A 22,243-nucleotide genomic window follows, 5' to 3' on the forward strand; every position below is an offset into this window, starting at 1 on the left:
CTCTTATTAGATGCGTCCTAGTTGCCCGCGTAGAGGGCGGCCGGAATGTCTTGACTGGTTAATTTCATCTTCAAGGCTACTCCTAACGAATTAACTGTACGACCGAAAAAATGAAAAACAAAAAACAAAAAGGGAAGCAGCAAGCAGCCCGCCACGGAGGGAAAAATAGGCAGGCCAGCCCCGCCCGGCGGCGCCGCGCCCAGCAAAGACCCGGCCGCAGGGCGGCGCGGGCACCCTGCGCGCCCGGGGCGCCCGCTGCGCTCAGCGGCGCCGCGAAGGGCGCCTACGACCGCGCGCGGCCGCGCCCTCCCTGCAAGCGGGCTCTGCGCGCCGCGTTCCCGGCTTCCCGGTGGCGCCGCACCGAGCCGCCCGTCTCGCCGTCAGGGCTGTGATTATTTTCTAAAATCCGGAGCCAAGACCCGCGCGGCCGCTCTCGGGGCCTGCCCCGCGCCCCTTCCCAGGGCGGGGGAGAGGCCGCAGCGCATTAGGGAGCGGGCGAGGGAATCCCTCTCCCTCCACGTCACCCGAAAGCAAGGAAACCCGCACTCGCGTCCTCTAACGCAAATGACCATCTTTGGCAACGTGCGCCAATGGAACAGACCAAGGGCGCTGGGCCCGGGGGGTGAGCGGGGGGCGCGGGAGGGCCGGGGCTGCCTCTGCGCCCCCGAACCGTGCGGGCCGCCAGCTCCAGCCCGGGCCACCGCCTGGCTTACTTGCGCAGACTGCGCGGCTGGCGTCAGCGCGGCCGGGAGCCGGAGCCCGGAGGGGAGCGCTGCGCCGGCCTCCTCCCCTCCCGCGCTTCTTCCTCCTCTCGGCCTCCTCCCACTCCCCCCCCCCGCCCGCCTCCTCCTGCGCTCCTCCCTCAAGGTGGAGTCTGGGGTTGACGTGAGTGAATCCACATGGTACAGGGCTGGAGAATAAAGAGTGTGGAGTTGAACTCGTGCCATTGTAGTGACTCATCTCGGGCAGAGCGCTAGGGCTCGGAGCGAACCAGCGAGCGAGCGAACGAGCGGCGCTCGGCGGGGACCGAAAGAGGGAGAGAGAGGCGCGGCCGGGCCAGGCGGGCCGGTCCGGGAGCGGGCGCCGGAGCGGGGAGCGGGGCCGCGTCCCTCTCAGCGCCAGCTCAGCTTCAACCCCACCGGCGGCTGTTCCCCTGGCGCACTCGGGGCTGCGGGACAGGCGCACGCCGCTTTCTCCTAGTCAAGTGTCCGAGCCGCCCCGAAACTCCGGCGGCGAGTCGGCCACGGGAAGTTTATTCGCCGGCTCCTTTTCTAAAAGGAAGAAACAGAAGTTTCTCCCAGCGGACAGCGTTTCTTTCCGCCTTTCTGACCGTGTCTGAAATCGGGAAGGAGGGGGTCCCTGGGGCTGGCAGGCCAGGCTCGCCGGGCTCCCAGTCTTTTTTAATTTCCAATTTTTGATTGGGCCGTGGGTCCCGGCTGAGCTCCGACTGCGCGCGGGGGCGGGAGGGCGCGTGCAGGGGAGGGACAGAGAGACGCGCCGACTTTTTAGAGGGAGGGACCGGGTGGACAACTGTTCCCGCGGCGCTCGCAGAGCCGGAAAGAAGTGCCGTAAGAGGCGCTCGGGGGACGCAGTTCTCGGGGTGTCGCCGCCTCCCTGTCCTCGCCCGCCGCGGAGGGGGAGAAACCCAAGGAGCGAAGCTCAGAGCCCGCGGCGCGGCCGGCGGACGACCGAGCGCGCAGCAGTTGGTGCGCGGCCGCGGCGAGGGCGGGGGAAGAAAAACACCCTGTTTCCTCTCCGGCCCCCACCGCGGATCATGTACCAGGATTATCCCGGGAACTTTGACACCTCGTCCCGGGGCAGCAGCGGCTCTCCTGCGCACGCCGAGTCCTACCCCAGCGGCGGCGGCGGCCAGCAGGTAGGTGCGGGCCCCGGTGCACCTGGCGGCGCGGGCGGACCCCTGCCCTCCTCTCGCCGCCACTGCCTCTTTTGCTTTCTTTTCCTTTTCTTGGCGAGAAAATACCTACCGGCCACCGTTGTAAGTTCTGGATTTTCGTCCTGCCCTTCCCCCCTGCCCCTTTAAACTAGGGGACGGGTGAGTGGGCTTGAAGAGACAACACCCTCCCCCCCCATTATATTTTACCCAGACAAACTCCTGGAATTGTAGGCCCCCTACCAGGAGGCTGTTACCTCCTTCCAAGAACTACCCTCTCTCCCCACTCCCCCACCCCCTGCGCCTTCTCTCTGGGTAGTGGACAGACAAGAAAATCTTTGCACCCACTGGCACCTCTGGACATCCTGGGACCGTATTCCTTCAGGAAAGCCCTCTTCCTCTCCTCCCCGGTCTCCATCAGTCTTAGCTCCTTTCTGAAAGGGGTTGGGGACCCAGAAACGTGGTTGGACTCCTTCAAGTAACTAGAGTGAGGGTGAGGGCTGCCGCTCTGGGAATCAGGTGCGAAGGTCAGGAAGGAAGAAGCCAGCCTTGATTGGCTCCTGCCGCCTGTGTGCCCGTGCCTGCCCGTCCGCCCGTCTTCTGTAAGGGTCGGGGGCAGGAGCCTGCACTGCCCCCCTCCCCCAGGAACGAAGGAGCACCTTGAGGGTCTGGGGGTACCTGGATCAAGGAGGCCGGCAGAGAGAAGAGGGGGTCGGGTAGGGGAAGAGACATCACGTAGGCTCCTGGGTGGTTCTGGAAGCAGAAAACAACTTGTTTCTAAAGCAGCCGGACTGGTTTGCACTGGAGGGATTGTGCGTGTGATCTGTGTGTTTATAAATACCAGGAAGGTGCTGCTGGGGGTTGGGGGGGGGGAGGGTGCTGATGGCGTGCCTGCCCTCTGCTGCAGCTCCTCCACCCGCTGTGTATCGAGAGAGCTGGGTTAACGCAGACACAATACAACATGAAGCCCACCGTGATCAGCATCTGTGGAGTCTAGCAAAGTTGGCTGCAGCAAGAGATGCTCCCTAAGGCGGTGTGGCCTTGGCCTCTAGAAGGGGCTGGGTGGGCTTCCAGGGAGGGGTGGACTCAGCTGGAAAATATTATGGAACATGGGTCTCTTTTGGATCTGATGAGGGATCCCTTGTTCCAAAGTGATTCCCTGTATCTGGTGAGTCCCCAAAATGGCTTTTCTCTCTTCCCTCTGCCTCCCCTGGTGCTTCTATAAGCACCCACAGTAGACAGCCTAGTCTGTTCATTGAGCACCAAGGTGAGGAGTTTAAAATCTGAAAGTTGTTGATTATGTTTGCTTCCCAGTCCTGTTGGTGGTTTGTAGTCAATGTAAATATTATGAGGCAGGCAATAGGTGGAAGTCTATACCCATTCCCTCCCTCTCCCGGTCCACAAACCCCAAACGCCTGTCTCCTCCTCCCTGAAATCGGGAAGGGATCTTTTGATTTCTTCTCTGTTCTTTTCCCTAACGTGTATTTGGCAGTGATCGTTGGAGTATTGCAATCTTACTGCCTGGCTTAGCATAGACCCTGGAGCCTGGAGGGAAGTCGGACCGGACATCGGTGCCCCAACTGTGTAATCTGTGTCACTAGGGCTTTGAGCTCAGGATCTGAGTGGAGGCAATTCCCTGTTTTGGAAGAAAATCAGACAGGAAACCAGAGCGAGGAAGAAGGAAGAGAACTCAGTCCAGCAGAGTGTAATAGGGCCTCATTACCGAAGCAAAAAGCAGCTGTTGGTTAATTCCTAGCATGCTGTAACACATGAGGATTTTGCAATTAGCAATAACCAATGCATGGGGCTCTCACATAGACGCCTGCCCATTCGGCCCGGCAGTGTGTGAAGCGCCTTTCAAACCAGAGGGATTGGCAAGGTAATGCTGATTTAGACAAGTTTTTTGGCCTGTCTGCTCCTTGGTCTGGTGGTGGTTGGGTGGGGGATGAGGAGGAACAGGGTGGATTTTTCCGTCATCATTCCAACTGTGAACAAAATTGTTCTGTGGTCCTGAGGACTGACCTCAGAGGCTTTTGTCACAAGTCTGTGCTATGACCTTGCCCGATCTTGGGCTCAAGGTAACTTTACTACATACCAGATAAAACATGTAATCACTTTATTTCTCTCAACTTCCTTCACTGGGAGACTTTCGTGACAGTCAGTGGATGGGCCTTTCTCTTTTACGGCATCTCAGTGCACCCATCCATATGAGACGGTTCTCTGGTTTTTCTTTGGGCAAGTGAATTTTGTTTTTTCAGGTCTCTTTTTTGGAGGTCCGATAGTTCTCATCAGTTTGCTGCCAGTTCTTCAACCCAGAGCTTTCCCTTCCCCTCTAGCTCCATGAATCTGGATCTTAACACATGGCCATGAACTCCAGTGACTTTGGGGGGTGGAGGGGAGCAGACGATTCTTTGTTATAGCTTCTGTTCTTATATATGGCAGGAACTTGAGGCATGAAAAATATTTCCTGTTCCAGTTATAGTTTTAGTCTCAAAGGTTGGTCATTGGTAATTTTGTTTTGTCAGTAATCGTTGCACACACCTCCCCCTCTTGGATTTTTCTTTTTGCTTTTTTTCTTTGTTGTTTTCTCTCTCCTAACTTTCCTAGGAAAACATCTCCCAGATATATGCCCTGCCTGGCAGCTTGGCTATTACGGTTTCAGGGCCTGAGCATTACGCAATCCAGCCAGTTACACAAACATAGGTCATTTCATAACTTGTTTTCATCAGCTGGGTCCCCTTTTAATGAAAAAACAAAACAAAAACAAGACCTAGAACTTTTCCAGGGCTGCTATTTGTTTCTCAGATAACTTATGAAAATAAATCAAGGGGAGTATTTCCTTTTTGGAATTAATGATACCAGACTAGCACTTTTCTTCCTCAACCACCCCTTCCCAAGACAGACAGACAGACACACACACACACACACACACACACACACACACACACACAAAATTCCCCAGAGTGAACTTTTGCCAACTGTACCAGACTGGGACATTCCTCACATCAAAGAACTTTTACCAGAAATGACTGTGATTCCCAAGTCAGCCTCAATTGTACCTCTCTAGTGCCCTCTACGGGAAATTTTTAGGAAAATTATCTTGGGAATGTATTTTTCCAGTCCCAAAGAGTGTTAAATTGGTGAGTTTGGAATTCTTAGGATGCTTTTTCTTTTTAATGAGGGACAAATAACTGCCACATATTGAACCGTGGTTAACTGGGAACCGCTTGGCTTTGAATTCCTTTTTTGTTTTGTTCTAAATAAAACCTGTTTGAAAAAGGAATGCTTTTTTTCTTTTCCTATTTTGATGTCTATCTGTTCATTACGGTGCCTTCACAATTTGTTCTAATTCCCAAGGCTTGTTTTCTTACGTGCTTTTATTAGGAGGGGGTTTGTTCACTTGGTGGGAACGTGGCAGGCACAGATTAAGGGTCTGAGTGCTTTTTTTTTTCCCTTGATCTTACAGATGTTGTAGATTAGGATCAAACAGAATGTTATCCCAAGAATTTGTCTGTTCCGCTGATTCTTGATGGTGGAAGTCAGCTTCACTTTTTCATCAAAGGGAATGGGGTGAAATAGCAGTCATGCATTGTCCGAGTGGCATTTGAATTTTCCTATCCAAAACCCTGAGTGCATTTCCACTACCTTTTTCAGCGTCTTATTATTCAAGGTGAGGGTAAAATTGGGAGACTTTTCTATCTTAATACAAACACAACAGAACTTATTCATCCAAATCACTGTCATCCCCTTCCTGTTTTTTCCTTGAGGAGACAAAGCTTATCTGAATGCTGTGGCTGTGCTCGGACTCAGAAAGGTTTTGCAGTTCCCTCTCTTGCAATTGCTTTCAGCATATTGTTTTGAAAATCCTCCTGCTAATAAATCTTTGTCTTTTGAAGAGTGAAATTGACATTTGGACATTACCAAAAGCCTCTTTGGAATCAAGTGTGACACACAAAGTCTGGGTGATCAGGCTGGGTCCAAAGTAGGGTGTGACCCCACGTCCTGCAGACCTCAGGAGTCTACCTGGGAGAGCATGCCCACAACAAAGGGCACCAAAACAGGCACCTTTGCCGTCAATAACTTGGATTTTTTTTTTCACGTTTGTTAAATAGGAATAAAGATACTAGATGTGAGAATTAAGGAGACGAATGTTCTGGTCTATTCGTTTAAACAAAAGAAAAAAATAGCATCATTACTTTGTGGATATGTCTCATCTGTGTTGTATGTGGCCACAGTATTTCAAAATGACAGCAGCTGCCCTGATTGAGGCAAATATATCTGTTCCAAACCTCATCTGGCAATTCTAACCCTTCTCTGCTCCTTGGGCCAAAGAGGGAAGGTGTAAGATTTTGCCTGACCCACCTGGTCCCTTGGCCCTGTCCCTGTCCCTAGAGACTTTCCTAGACTCACCTTCCTGTGGCTCTTAAGAGAAGATGAGAGGACATGTTCTTTCCATGGAGTGCAGAGCCTCTGAGGAGCTGTGGGGGCTATAAAGGGGCCTGCAGAATCGTGGAGTGACTTCCCCAGTGCTTTGGAGAGGGGCTTCTGGTCAGAAGAGCCCTGGCAGGGAGCTGGGAACCTGGGCGAGGGCTGCCTTCTCTTTCTGTTTCTTTTCTTCCCTGCAGCAGGCAGCCAGGTGTAGAGTAACTCTTTCAAGGGAACCCAGGAAAGCCTGGAGGCTGAAGAGAGGCGAATCATCTGAGAGAGTATTTGTATACTGTAACTAACTCTGGGAAATCATGACATATTAGCAACAGTTTCCACAGTGACATAGTGGCATTTCTTCAGAGAGGAATGAAAGGTCAGAGGTCAAAGTGATGTTCATTGAAGAACCTGTGAAGACTGGTTAAATTCCCTGTAGAAGGCTTCGGGGAACAGCCCAGGTTCAGTAAAAATACAGAGCATTTGTGTTAAACGGGGCCCCGGTGGCGGGGGTGGTGTGTGATGGGAAATATGAGAGCATGTGCCCTTATCCTTTGCCCTCCTCTGGAGCTAATCTTATGGGATGTTAGAATTTTCCCTTTTCCATCTTGGGAATCTTAAGAAAGCGTTCTTTAAGGGAGAGAACCCAGTCCTTTCCTAGATACACTCAATCATACCTGCTTGCCTGGTGAGGCAGGTCCCAGAGTTCACAGGGCTTCACGGCTTGAATACTTGATAACCCAGACAAGAATCCATCTGATGGAGAATTGCCTGGCTACGAGGCTGGGCCAAGAACCCCAATCCTGACTCCCATCTCACACACCACTTCTGCCCACTCAGGAGTCTCTGGGATAAGCCCTTGGCCCCGTCCAGGCCTGTAGGGGCCCAAACCCTAGTTCTAGTACCTGCCAGCAAAAAGCCATGGATTCGGGGCTGAAGCCAAGGCTCCGTCTTAGAGTCTCATGAGGCAGTTCTCCTGAATCAGCAACACTTGCTGAAGTTTGGTGGCCCTAGAAGGTCCATGTTCTCAGCCATCTTTCTCATTGGTAGTGGAAGGAGCACACACATACTAAGCAGCCCCATGGCACCCTCGCAACAGGGTGCAGCAGGGTGATGGGGGTTTCCATGCCTGAAGACCACAAGGCTTGTAGGGGCTTGAAATTCGGCTTAGGGTCTGGAGATTAGAGCTAATGAGTGAGAGCCCATCTCCTCAGTTACCTGGGTTAGAGGAATATGTCAGTTCTGATTTTGTGCTTTCTTGTTTCCTGTCTGTATTATTTTCCCTCCAACCTGAGCGTGAGAGATGAGAATGAAACTCCTGGACAAGGGTTGGCAAACTATGGCCTGAGTATTTTTCTAAATAAAGTTCAGTGTAACACAGTCATGCCTACTTGTTGACACGTTATCTAGGGCTGCCTTGGCACTGCAGTGGCAGAATCGAGTTATAGCCAAGACTGTATAGCCCACAAAAACCTAAACTATTTGCTCTCTGACACTTCACAGCAAAAGTTTGCTAGACTATGCTCTAGGAGGTGGATGGAGACTACTGTATCCTTTTATAGGCATTCTTGCCCACCCAGAAGTTGACAGGGTGACATGGTTAAATATTTGGAGGCTTTGCCAGGCTGGAATGCTACATAGGCATTCAGCATCTTCACTGTGTTCTCGAGGAGGACATATTGGCTTCAGAGCCCCCAGGAGCCAAGTGAGGTTCTGGGTTCCCTCGCACCATCCCGTCACTCCTGGCACACTCCTGGCACTGCAGCAGGTCTGAAACTGCCCTGTAGCCCACAGCCGAGCAGCTCTGTCTTGGTTTGTGTTTAATGTTAACTCGTTCATAGAGAACCATGATTTATCTCCAGTGTGACATTTGGCTGATTCTCGGGTCTCTTGGCATAGAAGAATGTCAGGCTAACTTCTGGGACCACAAACTCCTGACTTCACCTCTTCTCTCCTATCCCAGTGTCTGAATAACACGTTTCTGAATAACACGTTTCTGAATAACATGTTAGGAGTTGAGACAAGGCCCATCTGCCAGATCTAATTGAAACTTGTGTGTGTCTCCCAGAGAGGCTCCTCTTGGAGACAAAAGCCTTCTTTATCAGAGCCCCGGGCCCCTCTGGGGATGGGACATTGTTTTCCTTGCACTTTAGAGCCAGTGTGTGATCCAGATGGCCTTACCTCCTGTCTGAAACAAGGTGTACATGCATTTCAGAGGCGGTCATTACCTCCTGCCTGGTTTTTATTGCTGTCTTGTTTTGTCTAGACCAAGCCATTGCTGCAAGGAATCTGGCTGATGTATACCAGGGAGCACATACCATGGACCTGCCCTCCACAGCGGGTGGACCGGAGGGCCTGAGAGGGGCTAACAGGCATGCACTTACTCCCAAGGGATCTTAGTCTCTCAGCTTTGCTTCAGGGTTTTTGCTGGGTTCGCCAAGCCTTAAACGGGAGCACTTTTATTTGTTGGAATGAGGAGTGACTTTCTTAGGTGCTTTCCTAAAAGGAAAGCTGACAGCTTCCCCATGGAGGAGGGGGTCATATTAAACCATTGTGCTGGATGCCTCAGGTGCATTTCAAACCCAGAACCTGGCTTGGGGAGAGAAATGGAATTTGAAAGTTGGGTGCTTCCCGGGAGTGGGAAGCTGGCACGTCTCCCCAGAGCCACCTGTGCAGAGTACACAGGCATATGTCATGGTGGTGGTGGTGGTGGTGATGATGATGACCTTCCATTTGTTTGGAGCAATCTTTCTCAATCTCCTCGGAGCTAAAAAAAAAAAAAAAAAAAAAAAGAAAAGAAAACCTTATCAGATGCCTGCCCCAAACCAATTATTTTGGACTTTTAATGGTGAAGCTCTGACATTGGTGGTTTTTAACAAGCTCCTTGGAATATTCTGTGTAGCCAGGGTTGAGAACCACTGGCGTGCTTTTATAGCCTGTGATTACAAGTAGCTACTCATTTAATCCTCATGACAGTACAGTGAGTGTGATGAGTATTCCCCTTCACATCCATGGAATTGAGTCCTCTGAACCCAGGGCAAAGCATTCAATGGCTAAGCCGGGCCTCAACTCCAAGCCTCCTGACCATAAGTGCAGTGCTGCCTCCGCCCCTCCCATCCAGCAGCCCAGGAGAAAAATAGCTGTCTGGGACGTGGTGCTTCTACACACACTCAGCCGTGCCCGCTGTTCTCACGACTCTGCCTACTCACAGCCCAGCCCCAGTTGGCCATTTTTCCTCCTTGAAGATCATTTCCCACTTGGATGCTTTCCTGCTCACTGCACCCTTCCCTCCTCCACATGCACACACCTGCTGCTTTTCAGTCAGTGCCTGATAAAAAGCCCACTTTTCTTTGCCTTCAGAAATGCAGCCCAGAATCTGTCACCCTGGGCAGTTCTCCTCAAAGGATCCCAGAATCCACTGTACCAGGTAACTTTCCTCCAGAATCCCGGAACCCACGGCTCTAGCGGCTGTCCTCGATCCCAGAATGCAATGCGCTAGGTAACTTTCCTCCAGAATCCCAGAACCCATTGCTCTGGGCAGCTCTCCTCCCGAATCCCAGAATGCATTGTGCTGGGTAACTTTCTTCCGGAATCCCAGAACCTATTGCTTTAGGCAGCTCTCCTCCCGAACCCCGGGATCCACTGCGCTGGGTAACTTTCCTCCGGAATCCCAGAACCTACGGCTTTAGGCAGCTCTCCTCCCGAACCCCAGCATCCATTGCACTGGGTAACTTTCCTCCAGAATCCCGGAACCCATTGCTCTGGAAGCTGTCCTCCATCCCAGAATGCATTGCGCTGGATAACTGTCCTCCAGAATCCCAGAATCCTACGGCTTTCGGCTGCTCTCCTCCCGAACCCCAGGATCCATTGCGCTGGGTAACTGTCCTCCAGAGTCCCAGAATCCTTTGTGCTGGGCAGCTCTCTTCACTGAATGCTCTTGGCCTGGGATCCCCGGGGCGGTCTGGGAAGTGAGGCAGCTTGTTCCAACCATACAGACTGGGGTCAGGCAGACAGCAGGGAATTGAGCAAGAAGGGGTCCCCGGCTATGTCAGCTTACAGTGGGGGTACTCTAAGCATTATTCACCCAGCAGGAACCCCAATGTTGTGACAGGGCAACAACAATCGTGCCAGCTTTGCTGTGAATGCTTCTATCCTGGTTGGTCTGATTGAACCAGCATAGGGGGGATACTGCAGCATCCATACTAATGATTATGGGGTTCCATTTGGGGCCAGACAGATCTGTGGGACCTTCTTGGTGAGAGGGAAGGTCTATAGGGGATGACCCGACACTCTGCTGAGGGCAGTGGGGGTGGATAACCAGCACATAGGGCTGGATTTTGAGGAAGAAAGAAACAATGGCAAAGGAGCTTCTATGTCACTGTGTTCAGGGGCTCTGGCCTCTTTTTCAGGCTGAACTGGGTTTGAATCCTGGCCCTGCTGCTTATTAGCAATGTGGCCTTGGATAAGTTACTTAATCTCACTAAGCCCAAATTTCTGTCCCTAAAATGGAGCTAATGGTCATTCCTCCCTCAGAGGAAGAATTAATGAGATAATCTAGGTAAGACATGGTGTCTGACATTTAGTAAGTGCCCAGGAAGCCTTAGCTATTGTCATCATTTAACCCGCTTTCCAAGTGGGGAAGAAACTACTTGGAGAAGCTTTATGTGGACACAAGAATCATCTGAAGATGAAGGTTCACCTGGGTTCCATTAAGGGGACTTTCCACTGAAAAGCTGGAAGTGGGGGGCTCTTCTCTCCTCCCTGCTTCTTCCACTTTCCAGTGGCTGCCTTGGAGAAAGGTCAAGACCAACTGCTAAGGAACACAGCCCATTTTAGTTTTTATGCTCTGTCATCATCTTATATTTTAAATAGAATGCTTCCTGCAGCATGTTCCAGAGAGCTCTGCAACGTGGTCTGGGCATAAATTAAGAGATGGGGAGAAAACTCTGTGCTAGCAGCCCCAGAGTTTCCCACAGAAACATCTGTGAACATAGATCAGTGCCTGTGTAGCTGCGTAGAGAGACACACTCAGCCGGTCTGCCCCAAGCAAGATGCCGGTGACAGGAAGGGAGGCGGGACAAGGACAGCAAGGGATGTCTGGCTGCAAATGCTGCTACTTGTTAGTCTCATGGGTTAGAGGGCATCTTTTCATGTACCTGGCTGTGCCCTGATGGGATCATAGCCCTGTCCTGAACCTCTTTGGAAAGTGACAAAAGCAGACACAGGATGCTTTCTTGGTCATCTTTGTTGGTCCAAAGCTACTGGTGTGCAAATCTCTTCAAGGTGTCCTAAGAAACAGTTGGTTTCTGAGGTGACTCAGGCTCAAGAGACCCAGGTGCCACATCCTGAAGATGTATAGCCTGGAGAGCTGCCAAGAGGGCCTGCCGAGTATGAGTGCTGGGGACCACATCTGTCTTGGAAGTCATTTGGGATTTGACAGTATCCTGACTGAGCCACCTGGGGATGGGGTTCTCAGGACCCAGTCAGGGAGCAGCTCTGACGTGAAGCCCCAGGAATAGTTAAGATTCCCCGCTTGACTCTTGGATGCACAGGAATTATCCAGGCCCACCTGGGGTCCTGACCTTGCCCTCCAAACACTGACCTGCTCTGTGTTAGTTTTTGCCTCGGCTCTGTTCAGTTATCATTAAGTCTCCTGTTCAGCTTAGTATGTATTGGCTCAGTTGTATTGTTTTTCTCATTTCAGAAATTCCGGGTAGATATGCCTGGCTCAGGCAGTGCCTTCATCCCCACCATCAATGCCATCACGACCAGCCAGGACTTGCAGTGGATGGTGCAGCCCACAGTGATCACCTCTATGTCCAACCCATACCCTCGCTCGCATCCCTACAGCCCGCTACCAGGCCTGGCCTCTGTCCCTGGGCACATGGCCCTTCCAAGACCTGGCGTGATCAAGACCATTGGTACCACCGTGGGACGCAGGAGGAGAGATGAGCAGGTACAGCTCAGACCATTGGGAAGGAGCCATGTCAGTGGCCATCAGAGCCCCAGAAACACAAAATGTTTTTCTGCAGACTGGTAGGGAGGGGGGATGTTAGGGTTAATGGTACGTAGGGTTAATGTTCTGAGAGCAGGGAAGACAAGGGAGCCAGGGGCTGAAGAGCACGTCATCCCCATCACTGGAGGCAGAGCTGGGGAACCGAGAGTCAGGCTGGCTCTGTCATCTCGCTTGTGTCCCTTAGAATCTCTGAGTCTCACTGGGCATGGTGGCTCACACCTGTAATCCCAGCTCTTAGGGAGGCAGAGGTGGGAGGATAGTTTGAGCCTAGGAGTTCCAGACCTGCCTGGGCAATAGAGCAAGACCCCATTCTCCACAAAAAAGAAAAAAAGAAAGAAGAATCTCTGAGTCTCAGTTTCTCAGCCACAAAACGGGGACCACAGTTCCTGCCAGCCAGGACTTGGCTACCGATGGGAAGGACTATTACCACCTGCCCACAGCAGGATCCTTCTCTGATCCTTGGCAGAAGGGCCATGGGACAAGCAGCCAATGAACCCTGGCTGTGAGCTTTTTAGAAAGAGCCCTTAGCTGGTCTAGTGCAGACCTCCGGGCGCAGGCTCTGGGCCGGCACTGCCCACATGACTTCCCATCCTCCTCAGTGTTCCACCTCAGGGCAGGAGCACATTCCAAGGCCTGGAATGCGCGTTCCAGCCATGCGATAACTCTGGCCTTAGGAGTCTGTTCAGCAGCGGGAGCTGACGGGAGGATGAGGCAGGGGAGAGCATGAGGCAGGGGAGGCAAGACATCAGCCCTTTTCTCCTCAAGGGGATCAGCTTTGAGAAGGAATTAACCTGGCTGGGGAGGGAAGCCAGAAAATGGGGGCTGGCGCTCTGCTATTTAGGCAGCACCTACCTGGTACTCAAGAGGCTCATTGCCTGGATCTACAGTGAGGCAGGGCAGTGCCAGGTCCCCTGGGCCTGGAAAGGGAAATCAGAATCATGCATAATTCCAGAAAGAATGGAATAAAGCTTTCAGAGAGCCCCATCTGTCCCCCATCTCAGATGATATAAGCAAGGGCCAGACATACCTGCCTGTGGTCACTTCCAGTGAGTGGGGAAGTATGGGCTGGATCCCAGTTTGCTGGACCTCCTGTGCAGTGTTCTTTCTCTAAGGCTATGCCACCCCGAGCCCAGGGAAGGGAAAATACTTTAGCAGTGGAATCCCTTTTTCAAATGGAATGTTATCCTGGAAAACTATTCCAGTGACAGCATCAGAACACTTGCTGTCCATCTTCACTCTGTGATCCCAGGGCTCCAGTGTCACATGGTTCCCTGTGGATCATGGTAGATCCAGACCCCAGGATACGTGGAATTACAGAGATCACCACTCCAGGAGCTGTAGGCTTTCTCAGGAGCTCTGCTCCTCTGAGGACAGAGCTGGGTCTTGCATCCACTCCTTGTTGGTTTGTTCTGTTAACGGCAGAACCGCAGTGCAGAGCCACTTGGGGAGGCGTGTCTGCTACACTGTAACAGATTCAGTTGCATGTTTTGCTTCTGCTTCTGGAGCAAGTGGCCAGTATCCTCCTCACAGTTGCTTTCCATAAGTGCAGTTGTAAATAATGCAGTAGCCATGCTTATAATGTCCTTCCTAAATATGCTTCCTTCAGGGAGTCCAAGGTGCAAAGCCTTACAGTCACCAATGAGCTGGTCTCTCCCTGGATATAAGTGATCCTGAGTGAGAGCCAGGCTTGGCAGGGACTTTTTGAGGCTAGCAGGACCACAAAGCCTGAGGATGTGCTGAATGCTCGCCATTCTTTTTTTTTTTTTTTTGAGACAGAGTTTCGTTCTTGTTACCCAGGCCGGAGTGCAATGGCGCAATCTCGGCTCACCACAACCTCCGCCTCCTTGGGTTCAAGCAATTCTCCTGCCTCAGCCTCCCGAGTAGCTGGGACTACAGATGTGCACCACCATGCCCAGCTATTTTTTTTTTTGTGTATTTTTAGTAGAGATGGGGTTTCACCTTATTGACCAGGATGGTCTCGATCTCTTGACCTCGTGATCCACCCACCTCGGCCTCCCAAAGTGCTGGGATTATAGTCATAAGCCACAGCACCTGGCCTTTTTTTTGGAGACAAAGTTCTCTGTCTCCCAGGCTGGAGTGCAGTGGCGCAGTCTTGGCTCACTGCAGCCTCCACCACCCAGGTTCAAGCAATTCTCCTGCCTCAGCCTCCTGAGTAGCTGGAATTACAGGCATGCACCATCATGCCTGGCTAATTTTTTTGTACTTTTGACGGGGTTTCGCCATGTTGGCCAGGTTGGTTCTCGAACTCCTGACCTCTGGCGATCAGCCCTCCTGGTCCTCCCAAAGTGCTGGAATTACAGGCGTGAGCCACCGTGCCTAGCCGTGTTCCCCATTCTCTTCTGGGCCTGCCTTACACCAAATTTAGAAATTTATATTCAGCAGGGACTTTGGAGACCATCTTTTCTCATTTCCCCTTTATACCCGTTTTATAGATAAGGAAACTGAGACCCAGAAAGGCGAAGGGCTCCATTAGAGTCACACAGTGAGTTAGTGGCAGAGCCAGCACTGGAACCCACTTCTCCTGACCTTCAGCCCCGTGGTTTTCCCACCACACCACCTAGGCGTGCCTCATACACTCTGTCTGGAGAATTTCCTTCCTTTTTTGAGAGGCAGGGAGAGAACAAGGAGCATTTTATCCCACATCAATTGGGAATTCACACAATCACCCGGCAGCTTTGAGGCAGCCGGGGCAGTAGCAGCCTCGAACCTCGGCTGTTTGGGTTCCCGGCCCTCAGGGCTTTGCTCTGAAGCTTACTCCAGCCATCCCCAACCTCCCCAAGCTGCTCTGCTAGGGAGGAGCCTGTCCCCAGAGCCGGCCTGGTGCCTCATAGGCCTCATCTGGAGCCCGCCTGGGAGGCTCCCTCTGTGCCCCGTGGCAGCGACGCTGAGCAGGTGGGGAGGAGAGGGGTGTGTGGCTTGTGGGTGGATACGTGGTGGTGCTGACACACTCAAGCTGGAACCATGTTGATCTCACTGGCCCTGATCACTTCCTATGTCGACAGCTCCCACGACTTGCCCCACACCTCACCAGTCAGGGGAGAGACTTCTAGGTCAATCAGGAGGCCAAAAGTTGTCCAGAAGCAGCCAGGCGGGGAGGAAGGCTTGGAGTGGGGTCAAGGCCAGCCTTCTTCTTTTCTGCCTCTCATTAGCGAGAGATCTGGGGGGCTTCCTGAGCCTTACAGGGAGCCCTGGTGGCCCTTTCAGTGGTGAGCCCTAAACCCAGGCCTGCAGCAGTGCCATAAGGTTTTCTTGGCAACTCTGCCAGGCTCAAGTCAAGACAGGTTTAGGAGCAGCAAGTATCCAGGGCCTTGGCCAAGTGGCCTCATGACCTCAGCCAGGCCATGGCCTCCCCTCTGTGTGAAAGGCATGGGATTGCCCTTGCTGATGCTGATTGTCCTCTCTTGGCCGTTCAGAACATCACAGCAACAGACCGCCAGGGTTAGAGGGAGCATCGTGGGACTCTGACTTGGTTTCAACCAGAACAGTGGCTCTTTCCTTCCCGGGGTGACCCAAAGTCTAGGCAGTATCCCCTCCATGGGACAACTTCTTCCTGCTCCTCCAAAAGCAGCTTTGACTTTGCCCCCAGGTGTCCCATGAGAGCTGACTCAAGTCTTATTCTCCTTGAGATCTAAGCCCCCAGAATAGCACCAGGCACTTAGTAAGTGTGCAGCCTGAAGCACACCTTGATACCTTAGTAGGTATCAATGTCTGATAACTGAATGGGTGGTCTTTCCCTTGGCATTGCTTTCTGCTTTAGCCCCCAGCTGGCTTCTTTTGTCACCTCTGCCTGGGAGAGGCATTGGGGTCACAGGTCTGCAAGGCTCTGTGTAACCAGAGCATTGGTCCTGCTCACTAGAGCCGAGTTCACGCCCTATGGCATGAGAGACAAGTTCCTAACTATCTTATTGGAAGAATGTAGACCCTAAGCTCTTTGCAGGGGAGTCTTCCTTTGTTTGGTTCGCAGATAAATCCTAAGCCTCTAGAACTGTATCTTGCACATGGAAGCAGGTGCTCACTTGTTGAGTGGACGGGTATGGTGGGCAGCAGGATTATACCTGCTGGGGGCTCCTCTTCCTTTTTCATGTCCTGTCCAACCTAGCACTGCACCAGGCATATAGGGGAGTACTTGGGGTTGAACTGTGAGCAGCTGGCACCCTGGGATTGGCAGAGGAAATCGGGAGTGGAGTAGCACTCTTGGCCCTCCCAACAGCAATATAACATTCCCCCCTGGGTGGTTCTTACCTGTGTGGGGACTCCAGGCCCAGCTACTTAACCAAATAGGGATAATGAGGCTTGCAGAGCAGGCAAAGTGATGGGAGGAGTAATTAGCCAGGGTTTGGAAGAAGCTGCTTAAGTGGGTGGGGCCACGCCTGGCTGGCAGGAGCTGGAGGGGACTCTTGGAGAAGCATCCCCAGCTCCTTCTCTCTGGCCTGGGCACTGAATCAGGGCTGATGTGACAGGTGCTGCCATCATGCCAGGGCCAGCGAATCCCTGACCCATTGCTGTCCTGCTTAAACATGGACTTTAAACATGGACATCACCTTCTGGGGCAGATTCAGCTCAAAGAGCCCTCCCATGCAGCCAGACATCAGTGAGCCGCATGTTCTGGGGGCCTCTGAGTCCAGCCATGCTTCTCTTACCCTTCTTCCTCCTCTCCCCATTTCCAGAAGGGCTTCTTGCCTTACTTTAAATACAGTTTTTTTTTTAAAATGCTCTGAACCATTGGCCCTGTTCTAATCATGATGCTCTGAACCATTGGCCCTGTTCTAATCATGATCGTTGGGTTTGGCCTCTAGCTGTCTCCTGAAGAGGAGGAGAAGCGTCGCATCCGGAGGGAGAGGAACAAGCTGGCTGCAGCCAAGTGCCGGAACCGACGCCGGGAGCTGACGGAGAAGCTGCAGGCGGTGAGGAACACCTCTGGGTGGGCCGGAGTGAGAGCCCCAGGGGTCCTGATCCTCTCTCCTGCAGCTGTCTGCTTACCCACAAGCACCCTACAGATGAGTCAGTGGAGACAGAGCTTTCCTTTCTTTGGACACATGGGTCAGCATTGTGCCAGTTGAAAAAAAAGAGGGAGGAAGGCAGATGGCCTCTAGCACCAGCCAGGACCCAGAGGGAAGAAATGAACAACCTTCTGGGGGGAGTCTAGCCACTTTTTTTACCCAGTGCCTGAATGCTCTCTGCTCATGGACCTGTGAGGGCTCCTGGGTGAGGGTGGCAGAGGGTTTCAGTATCACAGGTCCCTGCGAGCCAGAGCAGATCCAGACCTGCCCCTCCGGGGCTGCTTCCCAAGGTTCCAGCTACTCCCATGCCTGCTGCTGTCAGGAGTGGCCTAGCCTGGCCTAAGCACTCTGGTTGGGCCGGGGGAGGTCTCGATGGAGATGGGTCACGTGGCAGCCGAGTTGTATTTTCTTGGGGTTTTCTCATTTCCTTTATGGGCAGGCGGGTTCCCCGCCTCTATCATGAACTCAGAGCCATGGCGGCCATGGCACTGCATGCTGCCCTTGTGAGTCACTCTCCCATGCTGCCTAATTGCCCAGGCCTGGGGGCCCACAGCCCTGCCCTTCCCTGTCTTAGGCTTGACCTGACCAACGTCACGTAACTCCTTTCAGAGCCTAGCCCTCCGGGAAGGGCTGTGTGCTGTGTGGAGGGCCCGAGCCAGGGTTGACTCTCCTGGGTGGAATGCTTTCAGAGTGTGGAGATGAGAGACTCTACCGGTGGTCCTCACCGTGACCGCCCAGGATGGGGCTTTGAAAACATCCCCTTCCCCTCACGTTTTTTTTTAATTATAATTTTTTTGAGATGGAGTTTCGTTCTTGTCACCCAGGCTGGGGTGCAGTGGCATGATCTCAGCTCACTGCAACCTCTGCCTCCTGGGTTCAACTGATTCTCCTGCCTCAGTCTCCCAACTAGCTGGGATTACAGGTGCCTACCACCCTGCCTGGCTAATTTTTGTATTTTTAGTAGAGACAGGGTTTCGCCTATTGGCCAGACTGGTCTCGAACTCCTGACCTCAGATCGTCTGCCCGACCTCAGGTGATCCACCCACCTTGTCCTCCCAAAGTGCTGGGATCACAGGTGTGAGCCACTATGCCCAGCCCATCCCCTCACTTTAGTTAAATGTTCCCAGGCACCACCTACCGGCTTAGGCTTCTCTTTCTGTACTGCAACCCTCACGCTGGGGTGTTGAATGAATTGAATTGTGTGAATTCTGTGATGCCTGTAGTAATGTCCCTCGGAGGTGTGAGAGCCGGGGAGGAATTCTTTATTCCCAGGCGAGGCAGATCCACAGTCCACTTCCTCAGTCAGCCCTCCCACCACTACCCTTTCTCTGGTTGGCACTTCAAGGAGCTGTGCCCCACATGGCGCTCCTTACCACCTGCCTGAGAATAGTCCTGCCACCCCCCCGCAGGCCCCTCTCCTTTCTTCCTCTCCTCCTAGAAGCCTCACACCCTACTCCCCTGCCTCCCCCGCCCTCTGGCCCAGCCACCCAGGCCCCTGAGCCACATCCTCCACAGGAAGCCTCTCATAAGCTCATGACGTTCATCAGACCCTTGAGACAGATGGAAACTTTTTTTCACTCCGGAATATGCTGTACTCTGCTTAACGAAGCCCTTGCCGGTATCTCCTCGTCCATGTTAGGGAAAACAGGGGGAGACTGCTGACACGCACCCTGTCCCCTCCCACAGAGGCCCCTCCACGTGCATTTGCTCGCTTCTGCTTCTCTGGCTAGAGATGAAAGAAGTGGGGTGAGGTCCTCGTGGGGTGACCCTGGCGTCCTCACAGGCCCTCTCAGGCTGTTACGTTACTTCTGTGTCAAGCATGGTGGCTGAACTGAATGTTCTCTGAGGGTTCTGGGAGTCCTGAAATATGTACTTAAGAAAGTAGAGCAAAAGACTGGGGGTGGTGGCTCACGTCTGTAATCCCAGCACTTGGGGAGGCTGAGGTGGGTGGCTCACCTGAGGTCAGGAGTTCAAGATCAGCCTGGCCAATGTGGTGAAGCCCTGTCTCTACTAAAAATACAAAATTAGTCAGGTGTAGTGGTGGGCGCCTGTAGTCCCAGCTACTATGAAGGCGGAGACAGGAGAATAGCTTGAACCCAGGAGGCTGCAGTGAGCAAGATCATGCCACTGCACTCCATCCTGGGCAAGACAGAGTAAGACTCTGTCTCAAAAAACGGGGGGGGGGGGGGGGAAGAAAGAAATTGATTGTAGCCAAAAAAGGGAGGAGAGGCTGTGATGATCTCACAGGGATTTGCTGAGCACTTATTAGAAGCCAGGCACTGTTCTAGGCACTGGGGATACAGGAGTGCACGTGACACAGTCTCCACTCCCTTGTAGCCTTGGGCTTAGCGTGGATCCATCCATAGCTGAGCCGGCGTGGGGTTGGGAGGAAGAGAAGGCGAGGGCTGCACAGAGCCGCGTTCCGTGCCCCTTCTCCATGCAGATCTCTGCAGTACTCACCCCTCAGGTACCAGGGGGCAGTCCTGGCCCCAAGGCTGTAGAACATAGTAGTAGCATATAGATTCTGGAGTCAGATACAATGGAAATCCAATCTGGGCTACCCCACCTGCTAGCTCTGTGACTTTGGAAAATTAACACAACCCCTCTGAACCTCATTTTCCTCCTCTGCAAAATGGGGTGATGGTAACGTCTTTCTCCAAAAACTGCGGGAAGATTGAATTAGGTCACCTATGAAATGCTTAACCCAGTGCCTCGCACACAGTAGGTGCTGCGCTATGGCAGCTGCAGTTGTTATCGCGCCCCCGCTCGAAGCTAACTCTCCTTCTTTGGAAATGAAAGGAATCTTGAGCCTCCAGGTGACTCAGACCAGTGGGGTCTGTGGTTAGGTGTGTGAGCCTGTGCTCTCACAGTGTCTGAGGACATTACTGGTATTCTCTTGCCTGCCTAGATTGGAACTGCCCCCCAGCAGGGTCCCTGGCACGTTGCTGTCCCTCACATCTCTCTCTTTCCCTGGCAGGAGACAGAAGAGCTGGAGGAGGAGAAGTCGGGCCTGCAGAAGGAGATCGCTGAGCTGCAGAAGGAGAAGGAAAAGCTGGAGTTCATGTTGGTGGCTCACGGCCCCGTGTGCAAGATCAGCCCCGAGGAGCGCCGATCGCCCCCAGCCCCCGGGCTGCCACCCATGCGCAGTGGGGGTGGTGTGGTGGGCGCTGTGGTGGTGAAGCAGGAGCCCCTGGAAGAGGACAGCCCCTCATCCTCATCGGCGGGGCTGGACAAGGCCCAGCGCTCTGTCATCAAGCCCATCAGCATTGCTGGGGGCTTCTACGGTGAAGAGCCCCTGCACACCCCCATCGTGGTGACCTCCACGCCTGCTGTCACTCCAGGCACCTCAAACCTCGTCTTCACTTACCCTAGCGTCCTGGAGCAGGAGTCGCCCGCGTCGCCCTCCGAGTCCTGCTCCAAGGCTCACCGCAGAAGCAGTAGCAGTGGGGACCAGTCATCAGACTCCTTGAACTCCCCCACTCTGCTGGCTCTGTAACCCAGCGCACCTTCCTCCCCAGCTTGGGAGGGGGTCCTCCTCGCTCCTCCTTCCCAGGGACCAGCACCTTCAAGCGCTCCAGGGCCGTGAGGGCAAGAGGGGGACCTGCCAGGGAGCTTCCTGGCTCTGGGGGATCCAGGTGGGACTTGGCAGTGAGTATTGGAAGACTTGGGTTGATCTCTTGGAAGCCATGGGACCTCCTCCCTCATTCATCTTGCAAGCAAATCCTGTTTCTTGAAAAGCCTTGGAGAACTCGGTTTGGCGGACTTGGACATCTCTCTGGCTTCTGAAGAGCCTGAAGCTGGCCTGGACCATTCCTGTCCCTTTGTTACCATACTGTCTCTGGAGTGATGGTGTCCTTCCCTGCCCCACCACGCATGCTCAGTGCCTTTTGGTTTCACCTTCCCTCGACTTGCCCCTTCCCTCCCCAGTGTCAGTTTCAGTCCCTCTTGGTTTTTATCAAATTTGCCATGACATTTCATCTGGGTGGTCTGAATATTAAAGCTCTTCATTTCTGGAGACGGGGCAGCAGGTGACTCTTCTGCTGGGGCTGACTTGTCCAGAAGGGGACAAAGTGCAATACAGAACCTTCCCTACCCTGGTGCTTCCCAGTGCACCATCTCCAGAACCCCAGCAGGGCTTCCTGAGCTCTCAAGGAGATGCTGCCATCACGGGGAGGCTCAGAGGACCCTTCCTGCCCACCTTCGGAGACGGCTTCTGGAGGAGCGGCTTGGCCAGAAGACAGGGTGTGAGTGAGACAGTGGGGTACAGGTTGGGTTTGCCAAATGCCTAATTACCAGGCCAGGAATAGTGCCAACAAAGACACACAGGTGTCCTAGCCAGCTTCCCTTCACCTGGTGTCTTGAGTAGGGCGTCTCCTGTAATTACTGCCTTGCCATTCTGCCCCGGACCCTTCTCTCCAGACCAGGGAGGCACCCTTCCCTAGGAGCTGTACATTATACTCCAAGTCCCTGCCGGCTTCTGCCTCTCTCCCACCTTGGCTCTCAGGGTGACGCCACCCACAAAGATTTAATGAGCGTGGGCCTGGACCTTCCCCAGATTGCTGCCAGGCAGCCCCTCCCCAAGCCTCAAAGGAGCATTTGCCATGGATGGAGAAGCAGGGGAGGGAGGCAGGAGGCTGTCACTGGAGTGGCATCTGCAGTGGCATCTGCAGCAGCCGCTGCCCCAGCACCCGCTCAGCTCAGCCTGTCCTGGCTGCTCGCCTCCCCGCAGGCCACCAGGCCTGTCCTGCCCTCTGTGGTCATCTGCCACCTGCTGGCTCAAGTGCTTTCTCTTTTACACTCCCCTGCCCCCATCCCAGTGTGCTCTTCTGGCCCAGGCAGCGAGCAGGCTGTGAGCAGCTGTGCCGAGCTGTCGCTGTCGCTGTTGCTGTGGCT

At 53.4% G+C, this 22,243-nt stretch overlaps 1 protein-coding gene across 2 annotated transcripts; it reads left to right on the plus strand.

Moving 5' to 3' along the window:
• Positions 1 to 892: 892 nt before the first annotated feature.
• Positions 893 to 21,363, plus strand: FOSL2 (FOS like 2, AP-1 transcription factor subunit). 2 transcript variants are annotated; one of them, XM_003941527.4, is made up of 4 exons: positions 893 to 1,876; positions 12,018 to 12,269; positions 17,147 to 17,254; positions 20,328 to 21,363. In XM_003941527.4, exons 1-4 carry the CDS (start codon positions 1,775 to 1,777, stop codon positions 20,844 to 20,846), a joined length of 981 nt encoding a protein of 326 aa, XP_003941576.2. In that variant the 5' UTR covers positions 893 to 1,774; the 3' UTR covers positions 20,847 to 21,363. The 2 variants fall into 2 exon arrangements, with proteins under 2 accessions (XP_003941576.2, XP_010350611.1); XM_010352309.3 differs by lacking the exon at positions 893 to 1,876 and adding an exon at positions 2,683 to 3,770.
• The last annotated feature ends 880 nt before the right edge of the window (positions 21,364 to 22,243 follow it).

Source organism: Saimiri boliviensis, chromosome 1, assembly GCF_048565385.1.
Source record: "Saimiri boliviensis isolate mSaiBol1 chromosome 1, mSaiBol1.pri, whole genome shotgun sequence".
Lineage (NCBI taxonomy): Eukaryota > Metazoa > Chordata > Mammalia > Primates > Cebidae > Saimiri > Saimiri boliviensis.